The sequence below is a fragment of the Oculina patagonica genome, chromosome 9, assembly GCF_052425735.1.
Source record: "Oculina patagonica isolate OP01 chromosome 9, crgOcupat, whole genome shotgun sequence".
NCBI lineage: Eukaryota > Metazoa > Cnidaria > Anthozoa > Scleractinia > Oculinidae > Oculina > Oculina patagonica.
Window position 1 is genome coordinate 31,898,016 of NC_135766.1, and position 20,284 is coordinate 31,918,299.

At 39.2% G+C, this 20,284-nt stretch overlaps 1 protein-coding gene across 1 annotated transcript; it reads right to left on the reverse strand.

Annotated features, from left to right (window-relative positions):
- Positions 1-523: 523 nt before the first annotated feature.
- Positions 524-18,883, reverse strand: LOC144664700 (uncharacterized). The gene is made up of 7 exons (XM_078525898.1): positions 18,848-18,883; positions 13,504-13,850; positions 12,859-13,008; positions 6,059-6,181; positions 5,247-5,372; positions 3,564-4,082; positions 524-2,290 (listed from the first exon to the last, which is right to left on the reverse strand). Exons 2-7 carry the CDS (start codon positions 13,817-13,819, stop codon positions 1,950-1,952), a joined length of 1,575 nt encoding a protein of 524 aa, XP_078382024.1. The 5' UTR covers positions 13,820-13,850; positions 18,848-18,883; the 3' UTR covers positions 524-1,949.
- Between the last annotated feature and the right edge of the window lie 1,401 nt (positions 18,884-20,284).

Below are 20,284 nucleotides of genomic sequence, written 5' to 3' on the forward strand. Positions count from 1 at the left end.
TTTGTGGGTCTTTATTTTTGCCCCCATTCGATCGTCCCCGTCAGTTGAAATCCCGACCCCCCCCCCTCCCCCCTCCCAGGGGCTAAAATCAGACGATATTCCTCAAGATTAAAAGGATGATTATTTTATTATTCAAGAAACTGTCGACAAAACTGATTTTTCAGCTAGAGGAACTGTGGTCAGGGACCGGCGATTTGCAAGACTTCAGATGTATCTAAGCAAACTAAGTACGTCGCAGGATAATTTGTCTGCATGTTCGGGTCGCGTCGATCATCGCTCGAATTTCTTGAATAATAAATTAGCTGCGAGGTTGAAGAGTTTATGTTGTTTCTGCTTACAGCTAAAAAACGTTTTATATTATTAAAAAAGCGTACAACAAAAAAAAAGTTCATTTTAAGCTCACACTCTGTTACCTCCAAAAAGCGTGGGTAAACAACTCTTATCCGCCTGAACTTCGTTTAACGTAATAGCAACAGACGGGTTGCTAACAAATAAGGGTAATGAATACGCAATATTTATTCGCCATTATTATAAGCTGATAGACTGCATTTGCATTTGGTGGCTCGTTAATTAATCACTTGTTTTAGAAAACAATCGAAAAATGATAAATTGTGGCAACAGTGTCTCGCTTTGTAATGTAGCAATATAAACGGAATAAACGACCGGGCGAAGAGGCTGCCAAATTTAAACAAAGTTTTACACGGGGAGGCTCCGCCCCGAGGTAAATTGCATCTCTTTCACATACCTGAAGTAGAAATACTGCATCCCTCCTCTAAACATTTCACGTGAGGAATTCTTTAGCTTTCAGATGAATCTTCATTTTCCCCTACCCTTCCCCATACTTCAACTGGTAACATCCATACCCTTTTGTGTACTTCCGACCTGAAAAAACTACCTTTTTGGACGGAGCCTTCCTGTATAAGGAGTGCCTCCTCCCCTCTAAATTAAATTATGTATATCCTTTAAATTTAGTTACAAACGCTGCTAACATGGGTTGTGCCTGGTCTCATAGGAACAATGTCAGACATGTCCTCATTTTCTACGTGACGACTCGAACAACACGAAACGGTTGCCGAGGAGACGAGTCCCTCCGAACCCCCCACCCCCACCCCTTACACCCCACATCGAACTAAAATAAATCAGTGGAACCCTGAAAAAACGAAATGAACGCTTTCCTGGTACATTAAAATAATCGCAATCCAAGCTTTTGATCGCTTATCATAAACGGTGTTTTAAATCAAATCATTCTTCTTTGAATCGACATTCTCCCGTGAAGGAACAGAACCCTAATAAACCATGCGTTCACTAAAAGTGTTGGTCAAATGTGACTGAAGAGGATAACATGTGACAGTTTAAAAATATGTAAAGGTGTTTTAAAGTAATGAAAGATAGGAAGCTTTACAACTTTTGACGGAGTATAAACTAGTAAGTTGTGGCCACTTGCATAACAAAATGTTTAAATGGAAATGATTTCAAAGGTCATATAATCATCAAATAGAGATAAGTCACAGAAACGATGTTAATTGAATGTTAGTCAGCCACGCCAGTCTTTCTTCTTAACTTTAAAGGCCGTGGCAAACGAATTCACATTATTGCGGGCGCATCGTTGCTTGTGATGTTTCCTGGTCGAGCAAATTAGCAAGACACACAAGAAGTGTTTTTTTTTTTTTTTTTTTTTTTCATGCAGAGAACAAGGAAACATTTGTTGTGGACAGAAAAGGTTTCTAAGCAAACATGAGAAACATTTTTGTGTCTCAGATACAAATTTTGTGGGCAAACAGGGGAACATCTGTGTCTGCAGCAAGGTGTTCTCGATTGCCACGGCCTTTAAGTTAACTGACAAGGGCACCGACACGAAAAAGAGAAAGATTAAAAACTCTACATTGGACTTAATTTTTTTTTTTTTTGCAAGTAACAATTAGTACCTTAAAGGTAAACAATCAATACTTTTACAGTAATGTAATGGTGACCTGACCATGACCAGCTGTTTTATAACAGCATTCATTTTGCTGATTTGTTCCAACATTATAAGACCCTCCCCCTCCTCCACAGGAGTCATTCTCATTATCTCCACTGCTTCCACCAGAGTACCCTCCTCCGCCTCCAGCACCTCCTCCGCTACCATAAGCACCACCACCACCGCCAAATCCTCCGACAGCATTGTTGCCCCTGGCTCTTCCACCCACTCCTCCCTGAAGAAATCCTCTACCGCCTTCTCCGCCATATCCCATGGTGCCACCAAACTGCGTTGAACTTCTTCCATTTGACTGAAAACCTCCACCACCACCACCTAAAATGAACGTTTTATAATTACTACTACGTTTACTATTTAATTTTTTTTAAATTTATGATTAAATATTTAAGTAATATATGATATAAGGTATTCTCCCCAAAGATGTGCAGATTGTGAAACCATCCTACGTCTACTACGGGTGAGGTTTTTATTAGGAGACCCAAATCAAACCTCACTTCTAGTTCAAATGGTGTTAAAAAAACATTTTCAAGATGGCAAACAAAATAGTTAAACAATTACTTTTCAATAAAATATGAACCAGCAAAAAAGCATACCTTCAAGGTGGACAGCAATTTTATTTTATTGGTGGACAGCCTTTTTTATTGTAATTTTGGGGTCAGTATTCATTCTCCTGCTACGGTTGCTTTTGTACGGTCAAACATGACAGCAAAAATATTCAAAGATATCCCGTATATAAAGTGACAAATTAATTTTTTTAAAGTTCTTCAGAATAGTATAATAACGGCCATGTTAATATGCCTTTTAATACATACAGGATAAACGCCGCATCAGCTGCCCCATTTATTATAAACATACTAGGCCTTCTAAATATGTATTAATATACAACAACGAAACTACTGCACGCGTTGTGATTGGTTAATGCCTGTCATCTTAAGAGTACAGATGTAAAGATTACGTAACTGCGCATGCGTGGCGTGAATCGCGCGCGTGATCAGAGCTGACAGTCAAACTCGGTGTTGTCGACAAGTTTTTTAAAACTCGCGGAGCCACAACAATCCACTAAACAACAATTTGCCAAATATCGTTCACCTTTCGAGACATTTAACTGGGCTAAACAAGCGTGAAGTAGACAGTGACTGATTCAAAAATTATCAAAAGTTGTAAGTTTTAGCCCGATGTCGATCGAGTAGTCTGACAACGCCACTGGAAATCCATGAATGTCGGTTGAACGCTAACTAAGGTTTAATCTTACAGAGTTTAAAAATTTAATTTTCAATTATTCTGTAAATTAGTTGGTTAAATTAATGTTTCGTGATTACGCAAAACTTTAACTTATCGTGAAATGAAAACAACTCTAGCTCAACGGTAATGGCATTGCTTTATCATTGAAGTTTTCTGAAGACTTATATTATGTTCTGTTATTGTAAGAACATCAGTTACCACTTTTTTTTCTTACCACATTTTGACGTCAACTGTGATCTATAACTGAACAGACGCACGGCAAACAGGAATTTATTATTTGTCAATTAATTAAAATAATGCCTTGATAATAAAAACATTATGTTAACTTGAACTGATTTTCACCCACCTGAATTACTACTATCAGCGGTCTGTGCGCCATGTCCATTGCTCCCCCCTGACCATGATCTGTACCCAGGATTCCCTGTTGAACTCGTGCTGGCATCACATCCTGTATGTCTTGAACGTGGAGTTTCCACACCTCCACCGCCTCCAGCTATTAACAAAGGCGTGCTACTCCCTCGTACTACAAATGTACCACCGCCTCCTCCAGAAGATGATGACCTGGTGTTGATTCCTCCTTCTTGACCAACGAGTATTTTAATGATTTCTCCTTTGGATAAACTGAATGTTCCAATCATTCTTGCTCCTCTTCCTCGGTACTGAGTACTGTTACTGCCTGTATCATACCCCCCTGCTGCTCCTAATGCTTCTATCCTGTAATTACCAGTATACGGTACAGTCCAATGGTGAATACCATTAGACAGTGTTACTTGACCGTCATGATCTTGACCTGTGTAGTGACTACCAAGTGATGTTGGACCATATTTTCCACTCGCACCGAGATTTGTGAAGACAGCACTAAACGCTAGGAAACCAGTGAAAAAATACTACATTACTAAAACTGACAATTGACAATTGCAGCAATAATTAGATTTAAAATACTAGAAAAGACTTTCATTGAAGAATAATATGAGGCGAAAGTTGGAATGGCGCGCGCAAGTGAGGAGAAGGGGGAGGAGAAAATCCCTTTGCTATCTTTACACTCTGGAATTAAGACATGTGTTGAAATATACTGGTGAAAAAAAAAGAGAACAATAAAGTATTGTGTCATTGACGTTTTATGCCAGATCTTTATTCCTAAAAGAACATGGTTGTTTTGTTTATCAAATCTTAGCATAACTCTAGCGAGCGCAAAGATTCTGTCAGTACTATGACAAGTGTCACGAATGAAGAGTATTGTCAGTGTTAGCTCCATCCACACTCTCGTACTTGTCTTTATTGTATCGTGGTTGCTATCCCAATGAATGACTGATTCGCTCCTCTTCTCGAAACTCAAACGCTAGAATGTCGCCAAAAAAGGGATATGGTATTTGTTTTTGTTTTTGTTTTTTAATAAAAAACGCCTTCAATCTGGTCCTTGAGGTTTGTCTGGTTACTTCCAGTCCTTTCGTTTGTTACACATTTTAAATATCATCCTGCCCTTCCACTCCTCTCACACTTAAGAGTTAGGGCAAAGAATAAAACACAAACAAACAAAGAAAAAAAGGGAAAAATTGTCTCCCCCCAGGCCCCCTTAGTGTTATGTGTTTTAAAAACGTTGACATCTAAATCTGGCTCCAGTTGTTAAATATGTGGATAACGTTACCCATCGGAAAAATCACTTTTAAATGGATAGGTGTTAGCAAAACAAACCAGACTATCCACTTTATAGTGTGTTATAGTGATACGTCCGGTGGATAGCATTGTTCACCTCTTGAGCAACTGGGGCCTGGTCATAGAAAAGTGAAATATTTACAACAGCTAAATATGGATTTTAATAAGATACCATTTCGAAATAAAGTTAATAATATTAACTTAGACGACGTTTACATGTTGAATTTCATACTGAAACATTTAAACATCCTGACACCTTTTTGACTATGATTTAAACATTTTAACCGCTATTTTGATCATATTTTGATCATAGTAATGAGTGTCATGAGTGTCTAGTGATAACAATCAATTTGATTTTAGATTTCGTGTGACTTACGTGGATTACAGGTCGTTTTGCCGTCTCCTACATAGCCATGCAAACATCTACAATTGTAGGAACCAGGAACATTTACACACCGGGCTTGAGCATGACAGGAAAATGAACCCAAGCACTCATCCACATCTGTTAAAATAAACAATTACGTACGGTGATTCTTCGAATAGAATAGAATATTTATTTCGCTGATATTTTTTGTACGCATTTCTTTTTACCATATTTATTTTACAAATTGGAACGTTAGATTCGAAGACTTGGAGCGCGAGCTTGGGAGCTAAATTAATTGGTTGGTTTTGTAGTCAGCTCCCCGTAAAATGTTTTGGTAAGTGTGTAGGTAGTTAAGTAAGTAAGTAGGTAGGTAGGTAGGCAGGCAGGCAGGCAGGCAGGCAGGCAGGCAGGCAGGCAGGCAGGCAGGCAGGCAGGCAGGTAGGTAGGTAGATAGGTAGGTAGGTAGGTAGGTAGGTAGGTAGGTAGGTGGGCAGGTAGGCAGGTGAATAGCATCGAATAGACAATTAACAGTTTCAAAACCAATCTGATTCAATGAATTTTAAAGGATCGAATAGACTATATATAGCAATGTGGTTCGCATGTAGCTTCCTATTTTGTCGCAATAATAGGTTTGGTTGAAGTGACGACAGTAATCTGTTTGTTAGCGCGCTGTTCTATTGAACAAGTGGTCCGGATTCAACCCAGCAGGTCCTTGTCACGGTGTTGTGTTCTTGTGCAAAGAACTTTTCTCTCATTGTGCCTCTCTTCACTGAGGTGTATAAATGGGTACCGGTGAATTTAGTATAAATAAACATTCAACATACCACTGCAAGTTTTTCCGTCTCCAGAAAATCCTGGGTTACACAAACAGCGGTAAGAGCCCAGGGTATTCTTACATTTGGCGTTGACGTCACAAAAGGCCTCGGATGCGCTGCATTCATCAACGTCTAAACAAAGACCAAAATCATAGTAAAAATAATGTTATACAGTAAGCTATAAAAGAAAAATATATTAGATATTGTATACATTAAAAAGTACAATTTGCGGTAACTAATTCAGCTTCCAGAACTCATTTTAGAATTACTAATTATCTACGTTTTGTAAAAAAACCGGTGATACTAGCTGTAAAGGTGAGTTTAATTTGACCCTTGGAGACCCTTATAGACTGTGGCAGAAAAAATAAGAATACAATACAGAAGGTTAAGCATTTTGTTTTTTATTTCATTTTGGTATTGTTGTGTTCTTTGCTCTTTTCTCTGATTTTCTTTCATGGGCTTGTTGGCCGTTTTATGACCTTTGTGCACGTTGGAAAAGATTCAACCCAAACTTCGAGAAAGTGATCATGTTGTTGTCAATGGACGGAAGGTCAGTTTTGTCCTCGACTTTTAGAATACAAGTTTGTAAGTTTAATACATGTATCTCTTACCCAATTCGTCCCATCGTTCTCTTATAAGCATGCTTTATTAGCTGCTTACGATCATTTATGCGGCTCTCGGGAGTTCAATCTATGTTCTGCTTACAAAAGAGTACTAGTAGCACTCTCCTATAAATCTCAGTTTGACCAAACACAAAACACACACAACCCTTGGGTGTGGCTCGCTTCAAGCCAAGCGTTCGGTTTATTTCTAAAGAGTACAGAATAACGTAAACGTAAACTACAAAATAAACCAAGTTATAGGCAGTACAAAACACTCAAACGCGATATAACTGAAATGGGGTTGTGGAACAACAGCTGGGTGAAAAACCTCCCCGTACGTCCACTTGCTCCTAGGAGGAAAACCCCAGGCCAGCTGTACCCCATATTCAACGGTCCCCCGGGCAAGACCAACTAACGGGATAGAATAATACATGATACAACGAAATAGAAAAAACTAAAGACCTAAGGCCTTAGAAACTGCCAAGCGAGAAGACAAAGAGTCTTTTACATAACCATCTTTAGCCGAATCACTAGATCAGCGGCCATGACGCTTAAAGAGACGATCTGGAATACCAGCATTAGCGGCAGCAGTAGCCCCGCCACTCCTGAGGCTATGCGTACCAATGGCGGAAATGTCCGGCACAATGTCTTTAAAAGCTTCTAACACTAATTCCCTTAATCTAGTATAACTTAAACCTTTCGACCTAGGTTTATAACTAAACTTGGTTTTTGATAACTGACAAAAAAGAGGGCTGTCATCAGAAAGCTTCGCCCTGTCTAAATAACGTCTCATCAAAGCTACAGGACAAGTTACTTTACCAGATGAAGCTACAACAACCCAAGCTCTATCCCTGAACTGATCCGTCTTACTAGATTCAATAAATAATTGTAACATGTCACTCTTGATCTCAACATCAGAACGAACTAACTTAGCAAGCTCATCAAAACGAAGAAATGCAGCAAAGGCTAGCAAACAAATTACAACAGAACGAATGTTATACAAAGAGGCCATCGCATCGGCCGCGCAGCTAACTAATTGTTCCAACTGAGAGACAGTGATTGGCTCCTTCTTGCTTGTGTGGTGGGCCAACAAACGCTGCAAACCAGCAAGAATACTCTTTACCAACGGATGCTCCGTAGGAGAGGGCTCGCCACCCAACTGATGAATCCAAGCAATGCTATGAACCGCTGACTCCACGGGGGACGCTGTCTTCGCCTCAGTCATCAAATGACGCAAATAAAGAGCAAAGTGAAAAGGAGATGCAGGAAAAGCACACAAGCCATGCTCTCGCGCCCAAGACTTCCATCTTAAATAGGTGGATGAATACTTAGACGAGGTACTAGGAGCTCTACCAGCCAAAGCCACGTCAGGAAGAGAATTCGCAAGAGAAGATAAAACATCATCATCCTGGGGAGCAGCTGCCTAAAGGTCCGTCCACATAGAAGAGTTTAAAACATCTGTAAAATAAGATAAGAAAAAGAAAATACACACAAGAGAATGACCAAACTAAACCAAAAACAAAACAAACAAACGACAAAAAAAAAAATACCCGAAGGCTGAGAAAGCGAGACCAAGATAAAAGACCTATTCATCACACCCGAATATAAATACTCCGGCTAATTAACCACATACCAGCGCACATGCCTAACCAAACATAAGATACCGACGAGAGCATATTTTCCTGCTAATTCCACAGTCAAACGCAGGAAAATACTACTCTCCTGTAAATCTCAGTTTGACCAAACACAAAACACACACAACCCTTGGGTGTGGCTCGCTTCAAGCCAAGCGCTGTCCAATCCGAGAGAACGAGAACGGGGAAACAATAGGCAAAACAAAAGCACCCACTAACTAAAACTAAACGAAGCCACCCACTGGCGGAATAGATAAAAGTTATCATGTTAATGAAAACGCAAAAGCCACCCACTGGCTACGCACAAGCCACCCACTGGCATAGATAAATCAAATAAAATCAGCGAAAGCCACCCACTGGCTACGCACAAGCCACCCACTGGCTATAAAAGATGCAACAAAATAAGTTGCGTAAGCCACCCACTGGCTACTGAGAGGCCACCCACTGGCATCAGACATCCGACAGCCATACACTGACTGAAGCAAGAAATGCTAACAAATGTAAGCCACCCACTGGCATTAAACATCAACTAAAAGACAACAGAGAAACCACCACCCAACCCCCGAAAAATCAAAAAATAAAGAACAACGTACCAAACTGATGCAGACGAACATCGAGAACACCAACCTTGATCGCTAGTGCAAAACCCAGCATTAAAAAATCGCGCAGATCTGAAATTAATACGAATAGCCAAAACCCTAAAGTTAAGATCCTCTCTGCCAAAAACACCAGAGCTGTGGCGACCAATGCAGAAAGTAGACTTCAAAGGGGGAAGGTCCACCCAATCCTCGACAAAATGCGCCAGATGAACGCCGTCCGAAGTCAGGAGAGGCCAAAAGGGAGCAGAACGTCATAGCGGGACGACCAAAGAACCTCGTGCGCAGCAAGACCTCATGTGTTTCAGGGCCCTCGGCACAAGGTGAGGTGGCGGACAAAGCCAGTTGTTATCGAAGCTCCACGACCTGGTAAAAGTGTCCATAGCTTCGCAGAGAGGGTTCCAAAACCTAGAATCAAATCTAGGCAACAAATGGTTATGCTCATCAGCAAAACGATCAATAGAATGAGATCCCCATTTCAAGTCTAAAAGGCGAAAAATGCGAGGACTAACAAACCAATCATCAATGTCAACTATACGACTTAAATAATCCGCCTGTTCATTACTGGATCTAGGCACCCATTCAGGTTCGATAGAGATCCCATTAAGAACGCAAATCTCAAAAATGCGCTTAGCTTCCACTTGCAAACTAGACTTCCTGCTACCGACGTCAATAATACGCGCAACATTCTGGTTGTCCGTGTGCCACTTCACACATAACCCCGCAAGCTTAGGCGCAAAAGAATGCAAAACTTTCCTAACGGCTACAATCTCGCGCATAGTAGAACTTTCCTTTGCTAAATCGGCCGACCAAACACCTTGAGCGGCCACCTGGGGCCCAAGCTCAACAATATAACCACCATACCCGGTGTCACTCGCATCCGAATATGCGACTCTGACTGCACTGGATTTAAACCAGATACGACGGCCATTGAGATGATCCAAATTGGACTGCCAAAAAACTAGTTCCTCCACGACCGAGTGCTCCAGAGAAAAAGTTGAAAACCAGGAACTCTGAACTGAAATCTGAGCGTACATTGAGCGGGACATTAAACGCACAATGTTCCCAATGGCCAAAAACACAGAATTCAGCTGACCGGCAATGCTAGCTAGATCCTTAGCGTTAACAAGACGTTGCGCGAGAATATGTGAAATGCTTTCCTTAAGTTTCGTTATCTTTGGAAGAGGAACGGAGATGATATTAAGACTGAAATCTAGATGGAACCCAAGCCAGGCACCGACCTGCGAGGGCTCCCAAACTGATTTTTGAAGATTCACAAAAAAACCGGCGGAGACCAAATCAGAGTGGCATAAACGACTAAGCTCCTGGCAACCAGCGAACTCGGGGCTCCCGCCAATACCGTCATCCAGGAAAGTTACAACGCGACGCCCAAGTCCGCGCCAAAAATTAACGAGCGAACGCACTAACTTAGTGAATATGTACGGAGCCGAAGACAAGCCAAAAGGCAAAACATTGAAAACAAAGTATTTGATAGCAGAATCAAAACACCAAGAAAAACCTAGATACTGGCGATGATCAGGAAAAATTTCGACGTGATGATAACCAGATTTCAGATCAAAGGTAAAGAAAAAATAACCAGACTGGAACAAATCAAACACAGTGCGAATATCTTCGTACCGAACGGACTGCTTCCAAACAAATTTGTTTAAATACGAAAGATCCAAAATAAGCCTGCATTTCCCACTGGACTGCTGAACCACGTGCAACGGGTTGATAAAAGTGGGCGGATAATCAACTTCAGAAACACAACCACGCTCGATTAACTCTGAAATGGCTTCATCAACAAAATCTCTAAACTTGAAAGCCGAAGATCAATTAGGAATAACAAAATTCTCAGGCAAATCAATGAAAGGAATTCTGTAGCCTTCAACAATCGTGTTAATGATAAAGTCGGAAGCGCGAATGGAATTCGACCAAAATTCAACGTGTTTCTTGAGGGAACCAACCTTAAACATACCAGGCTCTGACGATTTTTCAAAATCAAAAGCATCACTTGGTTGACTTATCTGATCTTGTAGAAGGAGTGATATTGGGGCAGTTGTTCCTCCAATGACCTTCTGATCCACAAGCGAAGCAAGTTCCTCTCCTGAACTGCTGAGCTCTGGGCAGAAAAGCGGCTTGTCGAAACTGAAAGGGCTGACGAAAGGACTTGAAAGCGTCGTCGGTTCCGCGGCGTGAATCAGAAACAAAAGAAAGAGAAGCATGATAAGACTTGTAATTTGTAGAACCTGATTTAGCACGCGATTTCTCTCTTTTAGATTCAAGGGCCTTCTTCGCTGACTTCTCAGCTTTAGAAATTCGCCGTTCATCATCAGGAGAATCCGCTAAATCATCCGTCACATAGGCCGAAACCGTGGCCCAACCACACTCCGATCGATCGGCAAGCTTAATCAATTTTTGACGATCAGACAAAAGCTTCTTACCTTCTTCCAGCTCTTTCTTCACCTTGTCTAACTTCTTCTTATCAACAGCGGCGATAGCTGAATCAATCTTGGCTTCCACAGATTCGTTAAATTTAAAATGCTTCTTGTTACCAACTTTCTTCCACTTGATGGAATGATCTTCTTTGACCTTTTTTACCACGTATCGTACACAATCTTCCTGGTCTTCAGAAATAGATCTCTTAAGGTCTTGTAACTTCGAATCAACGCGCTCCAAAATCGCTTCTTGAGATTTCGCTAGCAACTCGACGAGTTCGTCCTTGTTCATTTTGCTAACAACCCGAACGCTGAGAAAGCGAGACCGAGATGAAAGACCTATTCATCACACCCGAAAAAATACTCCGGCTAATTAATAATTATTCGCCGAGGGGAGGAATTCCCCGAGACGAAGTCGAGGGGATATCAACAATAATCACTGAGCCTGAGGCGAATATTTTTTAGTATAATTTTCAGAGGTGAATATCAAAAACTGCAAAATAACAATAGAAAACACAAAGATAACAAACACAAGTGCTCGCTTGCATACGTGTACCAGTTTAATTCATCGATTGTAATCATAATTTACACTCAATTTTAGCAATAAAACGGAACAAAACAAACACTACGAAAAAGATAGATATCCGGTACCTTTGTTTAATCGTTGGTGACTCCTAAGCAATTGTGTGAATCCTCTCAAAATTACTAGCTCCAGTGAGAAGAGAACTAAATAATGTTTTGACAGTCGATCTGACTGAGTACACGGCCGTGTGCGATGTCCAAAACCACCATGTTTACGATCAATTCTAATGCCTTGAAAACCATCTCTTGAAAATATTTTCGGTCCAAAAGCCTTGGTAGTAAATTTTCAAAATTCCCAGTGTTTTAAATAACCAGGATTTGGAGTGATTTCTTTTAAATGAGAGAAAATTTCATTCAGCAAATGCCGCCATGTTCACTGGCCTAGATGGCAAACGTGGCATGGCTTAGTAGCCAAACCTTCAGATGCAATATTCACCGCCTAGCGCGGTGAATATGGCGCCATACTCCGAGCTTCTCGACCAATCAGAATTGAATTCACCTCTGGAAATTATACTAATTAACCACATACCAGCGCACATGCCTAACCAAACATAAGATACCGACGAGAGCATATTTTCCTGCTAATTCCACAGTCAAACGCAGGAAAATACTATTCTCGTTCCTGAGCCGCTTGTCCGTGTTAGCCGGCTGAGCCAAGGGGCAAGGAACACGTGACTCTCAGGGCACAGGAATTTAAATTCAAATTTATTTAAATTTAAGTCTAACCAGTCAAATCAACTGTAGTGAAATCCCTTACAACAAAGGCATTATAAAACTGTTGATTTGATTTGCCAAATTTAATTGTCCTTTGATGAAAATCAAGCCAATTATTATGTCTCCAGAGCCACTTATTCCTCATGTCCCAGGCTCAGCCGGCTAAGAGGGACTAGTGACTCTGGGGACGAGAATGTACTAGTATATACTAAAGTTTGTATCGTCTTTATTCTCAATACTTACCCTCTGTCTTCATGTTACAGTACGCAAGTACAGTCTTCGCAATCTCAGCAAAATAAAGCCAGTACTTTTCACTGACCGCCCATTCTCCTTCACTCCCCTTGATTTCTTGGCAAGATTCCGCGGGAAGGTCCGGAATAGAACCGAGGTGAACTGGGAAATGGTAAAGAAAATTATGTAAACAAGACTGATCTTTGAAGTGCTTGAGAAGGTAAGAACAACACGTAGAAAAGAATAATTTACAATAAAGGTTAAACGGAACATAACCATACGAGAAAGTACTAAAATTTATTACAAAAGCACGTAGCGTGAAAAACAAGTCACTTAGTGAGCGTTTTTGTGTAAACAGTCACCAAAATTTTAGTTATTTCTACAGTTGCCATCATTGATTTGTTTACATGGGCAATCAATGCAATAAGAACGCATTTCATGCACTTTGTGTCCAAATTCGTACATTTCCCTTGGCATTTATACAAACCATCTACTATAATAAGGTAGCCATTTAATAAAATAAGTTATACAATATTCTACAAAAAACCGTGGAATAACAATATAACACTAAACCCAATAAATTGCAAACACCATGATAATTAAACGGATTAGACGGTGTACGATCGTATAATTTTTGTTCTATTCACATTAATTTACCTCTATTCCAGTCTCGTTCAAAATAATATCTGTCAGAATCGGGAACGAAATCTTCAGGTCTGGCTTCCTTGGTCCGGATGTTCAATTCGCACATGTTTTGAGAAATGACGTAATTAAAGCTTTGGCATCTGATGTCACGATAACATTCTAGTAAGCACACATCGCCCATTGGTGCTCCCAAGATCCTCTTGTAGATGTTTCGCCGTAGCTTCATGCCCGAAATAGAATGTGTGACTTTATTGACAGATGATTTAACAAACTCATGCTGGCATAGCACAAATACAGCTATGACGTAGACGTACTGTGTAAGGGCCATTTTTACTGACTCTGACTTTCACGTAGTACACCTTTGGATAAAATGGTGAAAAAGAACGCTAATATGACACACGACATTATTACAACTTAGCTGGGTTAGGCTAAGTGGTAAAATTTGCAATTGTTCAGTAGGTAGATGCTCTCGTAGGTTTGTAATTATAAAATATTTAATAAATGTATTGTTGCGTTGGAGTAAGCTCTAAAAATTTGGTAGTACGAAGGAAATATCCCTGTTTCATTATTGTAAGCATTCTCGTCTACTGTCTTGTTGAAATAGCAGCGTAAATGTTAACATAAAATTAGATAATGGTGACATATAAAGTCTTGTAAATCGCCCAAGTTAGAAAAATGTGGAAAAACAAAAAGGAGAAAATTGATACACACTGACACTTAATGATTTGGAATTATAATAATTCGTGTCGGCAGCAAGGTGGTTGGTTGTTGTGCTGCTTGGATAATTATTAGATGTTCCAAGATTCGTCAGTCGCAGTTTGTTTCGAACTCGCAGTCGATGGATTTCTCTTTTAAACGTGCAGCATACGCGATCATTGTGCCGGTCTAATTTTGGGGAATACATTTTTGAGTGTTATTTATTCTTCTTGGGCTCTAAGTATTCATTCAACTTTTTTCTAAGCTTTCCGTAGTCGTTACCGCCATTTCTCGGGTTTTTGCAAGCTTTTCTCCAGGCGATCGATTTTTTCCCGCCATAAATGATGAGCGAATCTTTCTTAAGCTTATCAAGTGGTTCCGTAGTCTTAACATATCTGAACTCTTGTTCACTTTCTTCAAGCCAGTCGTCCCACGCTTTGCTGCCACTAGCCTCTGTCGCTGGGCTTCGAACCTTTCTTGGGAGGTCTCTATTGCTTTCTGCCTTGCTGCTGCTGTCGATCGAGCGAAGTGAACTCGTCGCCAATGAAACTTCCTCGATTCTTTCCTTATACTATGCTTTTTATTAATAACAAACATTTTTCCGCCGACTTTACCTGACAAGGTGACACCGTATTTAAAAGCGTTACTGGAATTGTCGAAATGTTGGATTGGATATTTTTGAAGTAATCGATTATGAAATTATAGACGTTCCGGTAAAATTAAAGTTTCGGATAGCGAGATTTTCCTTTTTATTCAGTGTACGGAAAAGCAAAACAAAATATGCCAAGCCTCCACATTTCAATTTACTCTTGAAAACCTCAATATATAGGTTTTTAGTAAATAACACGAGCATGGGACAAAGAAAAATTCTGAGTCCCCGACGGAAATCGAACCCATGGCCTCCCAGATACCGGTTGGGCGCTCTAACCAACTGAGCTACGAGAGACTCGTTGTGAGCTGGGCCATTTTACTAGGTTGATAAGTGACACGCGTCCTGCATACTGGTAGGATCAGCAATGTCGAATTCATCAAGTTTGTCGTAAATATCAAAGATGGTAAATTTTAAGCTCGGTAATAAATAATCAAGATGAAGTGTTCAACATGACTCGAGCATGGGACAAAGAAAAAAATTCTGAGTCCTCGACGGGAATCGAACCCATGGATACCGGTTGGGCGCTCTAACCAACTGAGCTACGAGAGACTGGGCCATTTTTAGTAAAATGGCCCAGCTTACAACGAGTCTCTCGTAGCTCAGTTGGTTAGAGCGCCCAATCGGTGTCTGGGAGGCCATGGGTTCGATTCCCGTCGGGGACTCAAAATTTTTATTTGTCTCATGCTCGTGTCATGTTGAATACTTCATCTTAATTGTATAGGTTTTTGTTAATTTCGCAATAATTCAATACCGCTTGCCAACTCGATCTGTTCGAAAAGGAAGACAACAGGAACGATAAAATAACAAATTGGTTATTTTAATTATTATGCTTTGCTGTATATATGTTTCAATGTTTTATTATTTTTTATGAAGGTGTACTGACGTTGTTACGGAGTAATTGCGCCAGAACCGATAATAAAAAAGTGCGATTTTCCTTCTGCTGAAGGCTATGAAAATGCTGATAAACATTGCCTTCAGCTTGCGTCATTTGTCTAGTAAATATTCGACCATTATTGACACAAGTTAAAAGCATTTGACAATTACCTGTCAAATATTATTGATCTACACGCTTAAAGAGAGAAAGGAGAATTTTATGTTCGAGTAGCATTTGTTAAGAAGTCGAAATTAGATTGCAAGGCCGAAAAATGTGAGGTCCACTCTTGAACGAAAAATATTTCCAAATAACAAGTGTTCATATATTTCCAAGTAACTGTGTTCGATGATAAAAAAGGTCGCACAAATCTGTAAAAATGAATACATGTGATAGTACAGACGCATGATATAATGTTTTTACTTTCAATGTTTAAAAATTTGAAGGGGTAGAATGTTGGCAATAGGCTGGAGTTTTAAGTCCATACGAAACTAAGAAAATAACAACTATGTTTTCGGACTAATTAATTTTATTTGTTTCTCAGAGACAGGTGGGCAGGAAATTCATTTTTTTTTTTTCAACGCAGGCAGGGACTTTTAATTAACCTACTCAGTCCCTGCAGTCCTCGAACCCAAAGTCTACACATTTTTCGATTCTCCTTTCTCTACAAAAAACCGTCCGGCCATTTTTTAATTAATTTGGAAATCTCTCATAAATCGAGAATTTAAACGTATTTTGTTGGCACAATCTTAATTACCTGTTAATTTTATACCTTTACCAACTGAATATTATATTCCCAAGGCAGGCTTAAGTTTATGTTCCTTCTTGTTCAAAGGAATTACATGTTGGGTTTCAAGATTACAGAACAAAGAGAATAAGGAAAATATATTTGTGTGTGTGCGTGTGTGTGTGTGAGTATGTATGCATTACATACAAGCGTTGCACACGGAAAGTAAACGTATCACACTAATCCGGACCTCAATATCATAAGTCGGTACGAAATTTATTGCAATCTTTTAAAACCCTCCGAGCACACGTTTCTGTTTACTTTGGAATAACTTAGTCATTTTATGACGTTATAATAAAGAGAAAATAAACAACAAAAATGAAAAAAAAAAGGGAATTGAGAATGCCAAATATAACGAATTCAATTTCTTCTGTTTAAGTGTGATTTTCTATCTATATTAACTTCATGCTTCACTTAAAACTTAAAAAAAAATTGAGTTATCCTTTAGTTGAAAACAGGAGCTAGTAGAGGGAAAATACTTCTTAACAGTTCTTGCTTCGTCCACTGATAAGCAACTTTTGTCACTGTTTGCACCGAACTTACTGTTGACACAAGTTAAAAGCAGTTATCAATATCTTATCAATTATTAATGGCGTTTTTAAGGAACTTCAACAAGAACACAAGTTAAATTTTGCTTATATAAGTTCCTGTGGTGATAAATTTAGTTTGCAGGACGGTATAGAAAGAAATTTCTAAAAACCTAAATTTTAGAATTTGTTCAGCAGAAGTGCTTTTTATTTGCCAAGTTATATCTGTGAAGCATTCTTGAGAATACCTTAATATTAAAAGTATTGAATATTAACAAGGCCGAACAAAAGGCTAATGCCACCATCCTATAACAAACTGCTTCTTTTTTAATTTCATTGTTACCAATATTCAAGCTCGAACGTTGCCATTTCACGTTTTTTATTAATCTTACAACCATAATAAGTTCAACTTGAATTTGTCGCATTTTTAAACTTATCTGTTGTGTTAATTATATTAACCAAAAACGTTGGTAATCGAAGCCTGTTTTGCGAAATTCCGATTTGTTTTAGCATGGGAACTGCCTGTAACCTGTTATTCTGCAATTTAATAAAACCTGGGTCCCTTTCGATTGTCCTTTGAAAAATAACTAGGTTCATTTAGAAAATCCATTTTATTTTATTTTATTATTATTTTTTTTTTGTGTGGTTTGCATCGTCACGTACCGATATGTTGTTAGCTTACCGCCGACGCAATTTAAAGGAGTTCACAATTACTGTCAGTTTTTGTGGTTTGCATCGTCACGTACCGATATGTTGTTAGCTTACTGCTGACGCAATATAAAGGAGTTCACAATTTCTGTCAGTTTAAAATAGCTCAAGTGACACACGAAGGTTGCTAAATTTTCAAAGATTGCTTTAGGTTCGATGGTTTCAACCAACCCGATCTTACAAAAAAAAATAGAATTCGCCATATTCAGGTGTGCACAACTGTTCAGCATTGAAAACAATTTTTTGGAAAGGATAAAGCAAGAACACCAAATAAGTTTCAAAAATTAAAAATAGTTGGACCTTATTTTGAGGATTGTGCCTGAAGCGGTCGTATAAATGTGGTTCCTCTTTAGTTAACGGGTTTCATTTGAGACGTGAAAAGGCTAATAAAATTTCGCTACCTTATCCACTGAAAACGCTTGTCCTATCTCGAAAGTTTTCCTTAGCGCCTTTCAATTTGTCTTTAACTATTTTTGGCTCTTGATGGCCCTGCAGGTAGAAGGCTGAATTTAAAATTCCGTAAGTATTAGTTTGAAACAAGCCACGGGCCTAGGAGAGCAAAAATGTCGAAATATCTAAAGTTGGTTGACTGTTAAATTTTGTTCAAACCTTGCAAATGGCTTTTAGGAATTACCACTGTTTGAATATCCATGTGAAATATGCTTTACTTTAGAATGTTGGCATTTCTTAGTTTTTCTTGAGTAAACGTTTTGTATTTCCTTTTTTTTTTCGCACACACACAGGAGTTGAAAATATTCTGGTACTGCCCAACGAAGCAATAGATCGCGAGGATAACATTCTTCGAAATGTTTTTGTCCCCAAGGTTAACCTTTACTAAATTAACTGAACTGGCAGTCGAAATCAACATCCTCCTTTCGCTTTGAATTGTTTTTTAAAGTTTCATTTTTGAAATGGCTTTTTTCTTCATATTTAAAACGGAAATTATGGAAACTGTTTTAGAAATTAGTTTACTTCGAAAGCACGGAACAAATTCATAAGGACGAATTTTTTCCCTGAATGTTCTTGAAAAAAATGCCATTCCACAACTTCAAGCGTGCAAAGTGTCATTATAGCTTTAACGATAAGAATCCATAGCTAAAACAAGACATTCAAACCTTATATTCCGGGTTCCTCCTGCGTGCAGTAGATGAAAGGCAGAAATGAGTATAGCTTTCTCTTGGGAGCATGTTATATTTAAAACAGAATGCACCCGTGTTTACCTACTTCTAATCAATTATTTAGTTGCAGTGCAAGGGTGTGTGTGCTAGGGTATTTAATTCATGCAATTAAATACAGAAAAAAATACATGTAAATGCTCCAAAATAAAAAAAGAACACATTGAAGATAAATATTTCTACATGTATTCTGATCAATCAATATCTCTATTTTAGGAAAAATGGGGCAATTCTTTGAGGATTGGGACATTCAATTACCTAACGACCATTCCTCTTTATTAGCAATTTTATTTATTTAATTTTTTTACAAATACTGAAAGCCGCCGGTTCTTTGGTTTTTAACGTCTTCAAAAGCACGTTTTACCGTTTTATTGATTGGCGTTTTGCTCAATACTTACACCTTAATAAAAAGAGAGATTGCTAATTGGCGTGGGTGGGTGGATGGATAGGTCGGTCGTGCGTGCGTGCGTAGGTGCGTGCGTCGTGTTTCGTGCGTCGTGCGTCGTGCGTGTTACGGAACTTTCAAGTGTGATTTTTGAACGAGCGTGACTAAGCGTGATGTATGTTGGCACGCTAAGCCTCATGGACTAACTTCGCAGTTCGTAACCTCGCAAGACGCAATTCGGTGTTATTTTCCGATGCTTACAATAGTCTTCTGCTCTTTGTCTGCAAAGCACAACCGTTATTCTTGTTGCGAATCTCGTTTGAAAAACATCCGTAAGAGCATTTATCCGTTAAAGGAGAATTTGGCGTTTTGATTATTGAGCACAGTTCTTCAAAATTGAATATCTCGTAATCGTTGTAGTTTGGCAAAAATTGAAAATTGGATTCCAAGTGAATTTTTATTTTCAAAATCACCACCCAGATGCTAAAAAAAAAAAATACATCGAGCAGTGATTAAAGATAATCACAACAAATGTCAAAGAATAATGGGAATAATGAAAATAATAATGGGAATTTACAGTGGGATCTTCCACTAAGTGGCTTTTCTTGATCCTGCTGATTCCAGATCGAATTGGAATTTGGAAGTGTTGGTTTTTGTGGAGGGAGGAAAATCGGAGAACCCGGAGAAAAACCCTCGGAGCAAGGACGAGAACCAACAACAAACTCAACCCACATATGGTACCTGCCGGAATCGAACCCGAGCCACATTGGTGGGAGGGCGAGCGCTTTCGCCACTGCGCCTTCCCTGCTCCGTGTCAGGCAACAAAACTTTGCCGCAATAACATTTGAATCGCTAAGTGCCATTTTCAAATAGGTGTAACTTTCTATACAGCTTTTGAAATGAAATGCAACTACACAAATCAAACACGTAATTAAGTGTACTACTTCTCGCAAGTGGGAAGATATCTATCGCAACAACAATGCTCGATTTAT

Excerpts from the sequence above, each read along its gene's own strand:
- LOC144664700 (XM_078525898.1), bottom strand. The coding sequence starts at position 13,819 with ATGGCCCTTACACAGTACGTCTACGTCATAGCTGTATTTGTGCTATGC. Across the intron at positions 13,009-13,503 it reads TGAACGAGACTGGAATAGAG|TTCACCTCGGTTCTATTCCG; the intron begins GTAAATTAATGT and ends ACCATTTCCCAG. Across the intron at positions 5,373-6,058 it reads AGACGGAAAAACTTGCAGTG|ATGTGGATGAGTGCTTGGGT; the intron begins GTATGTTGAATG and ends TTATTTTAACAG.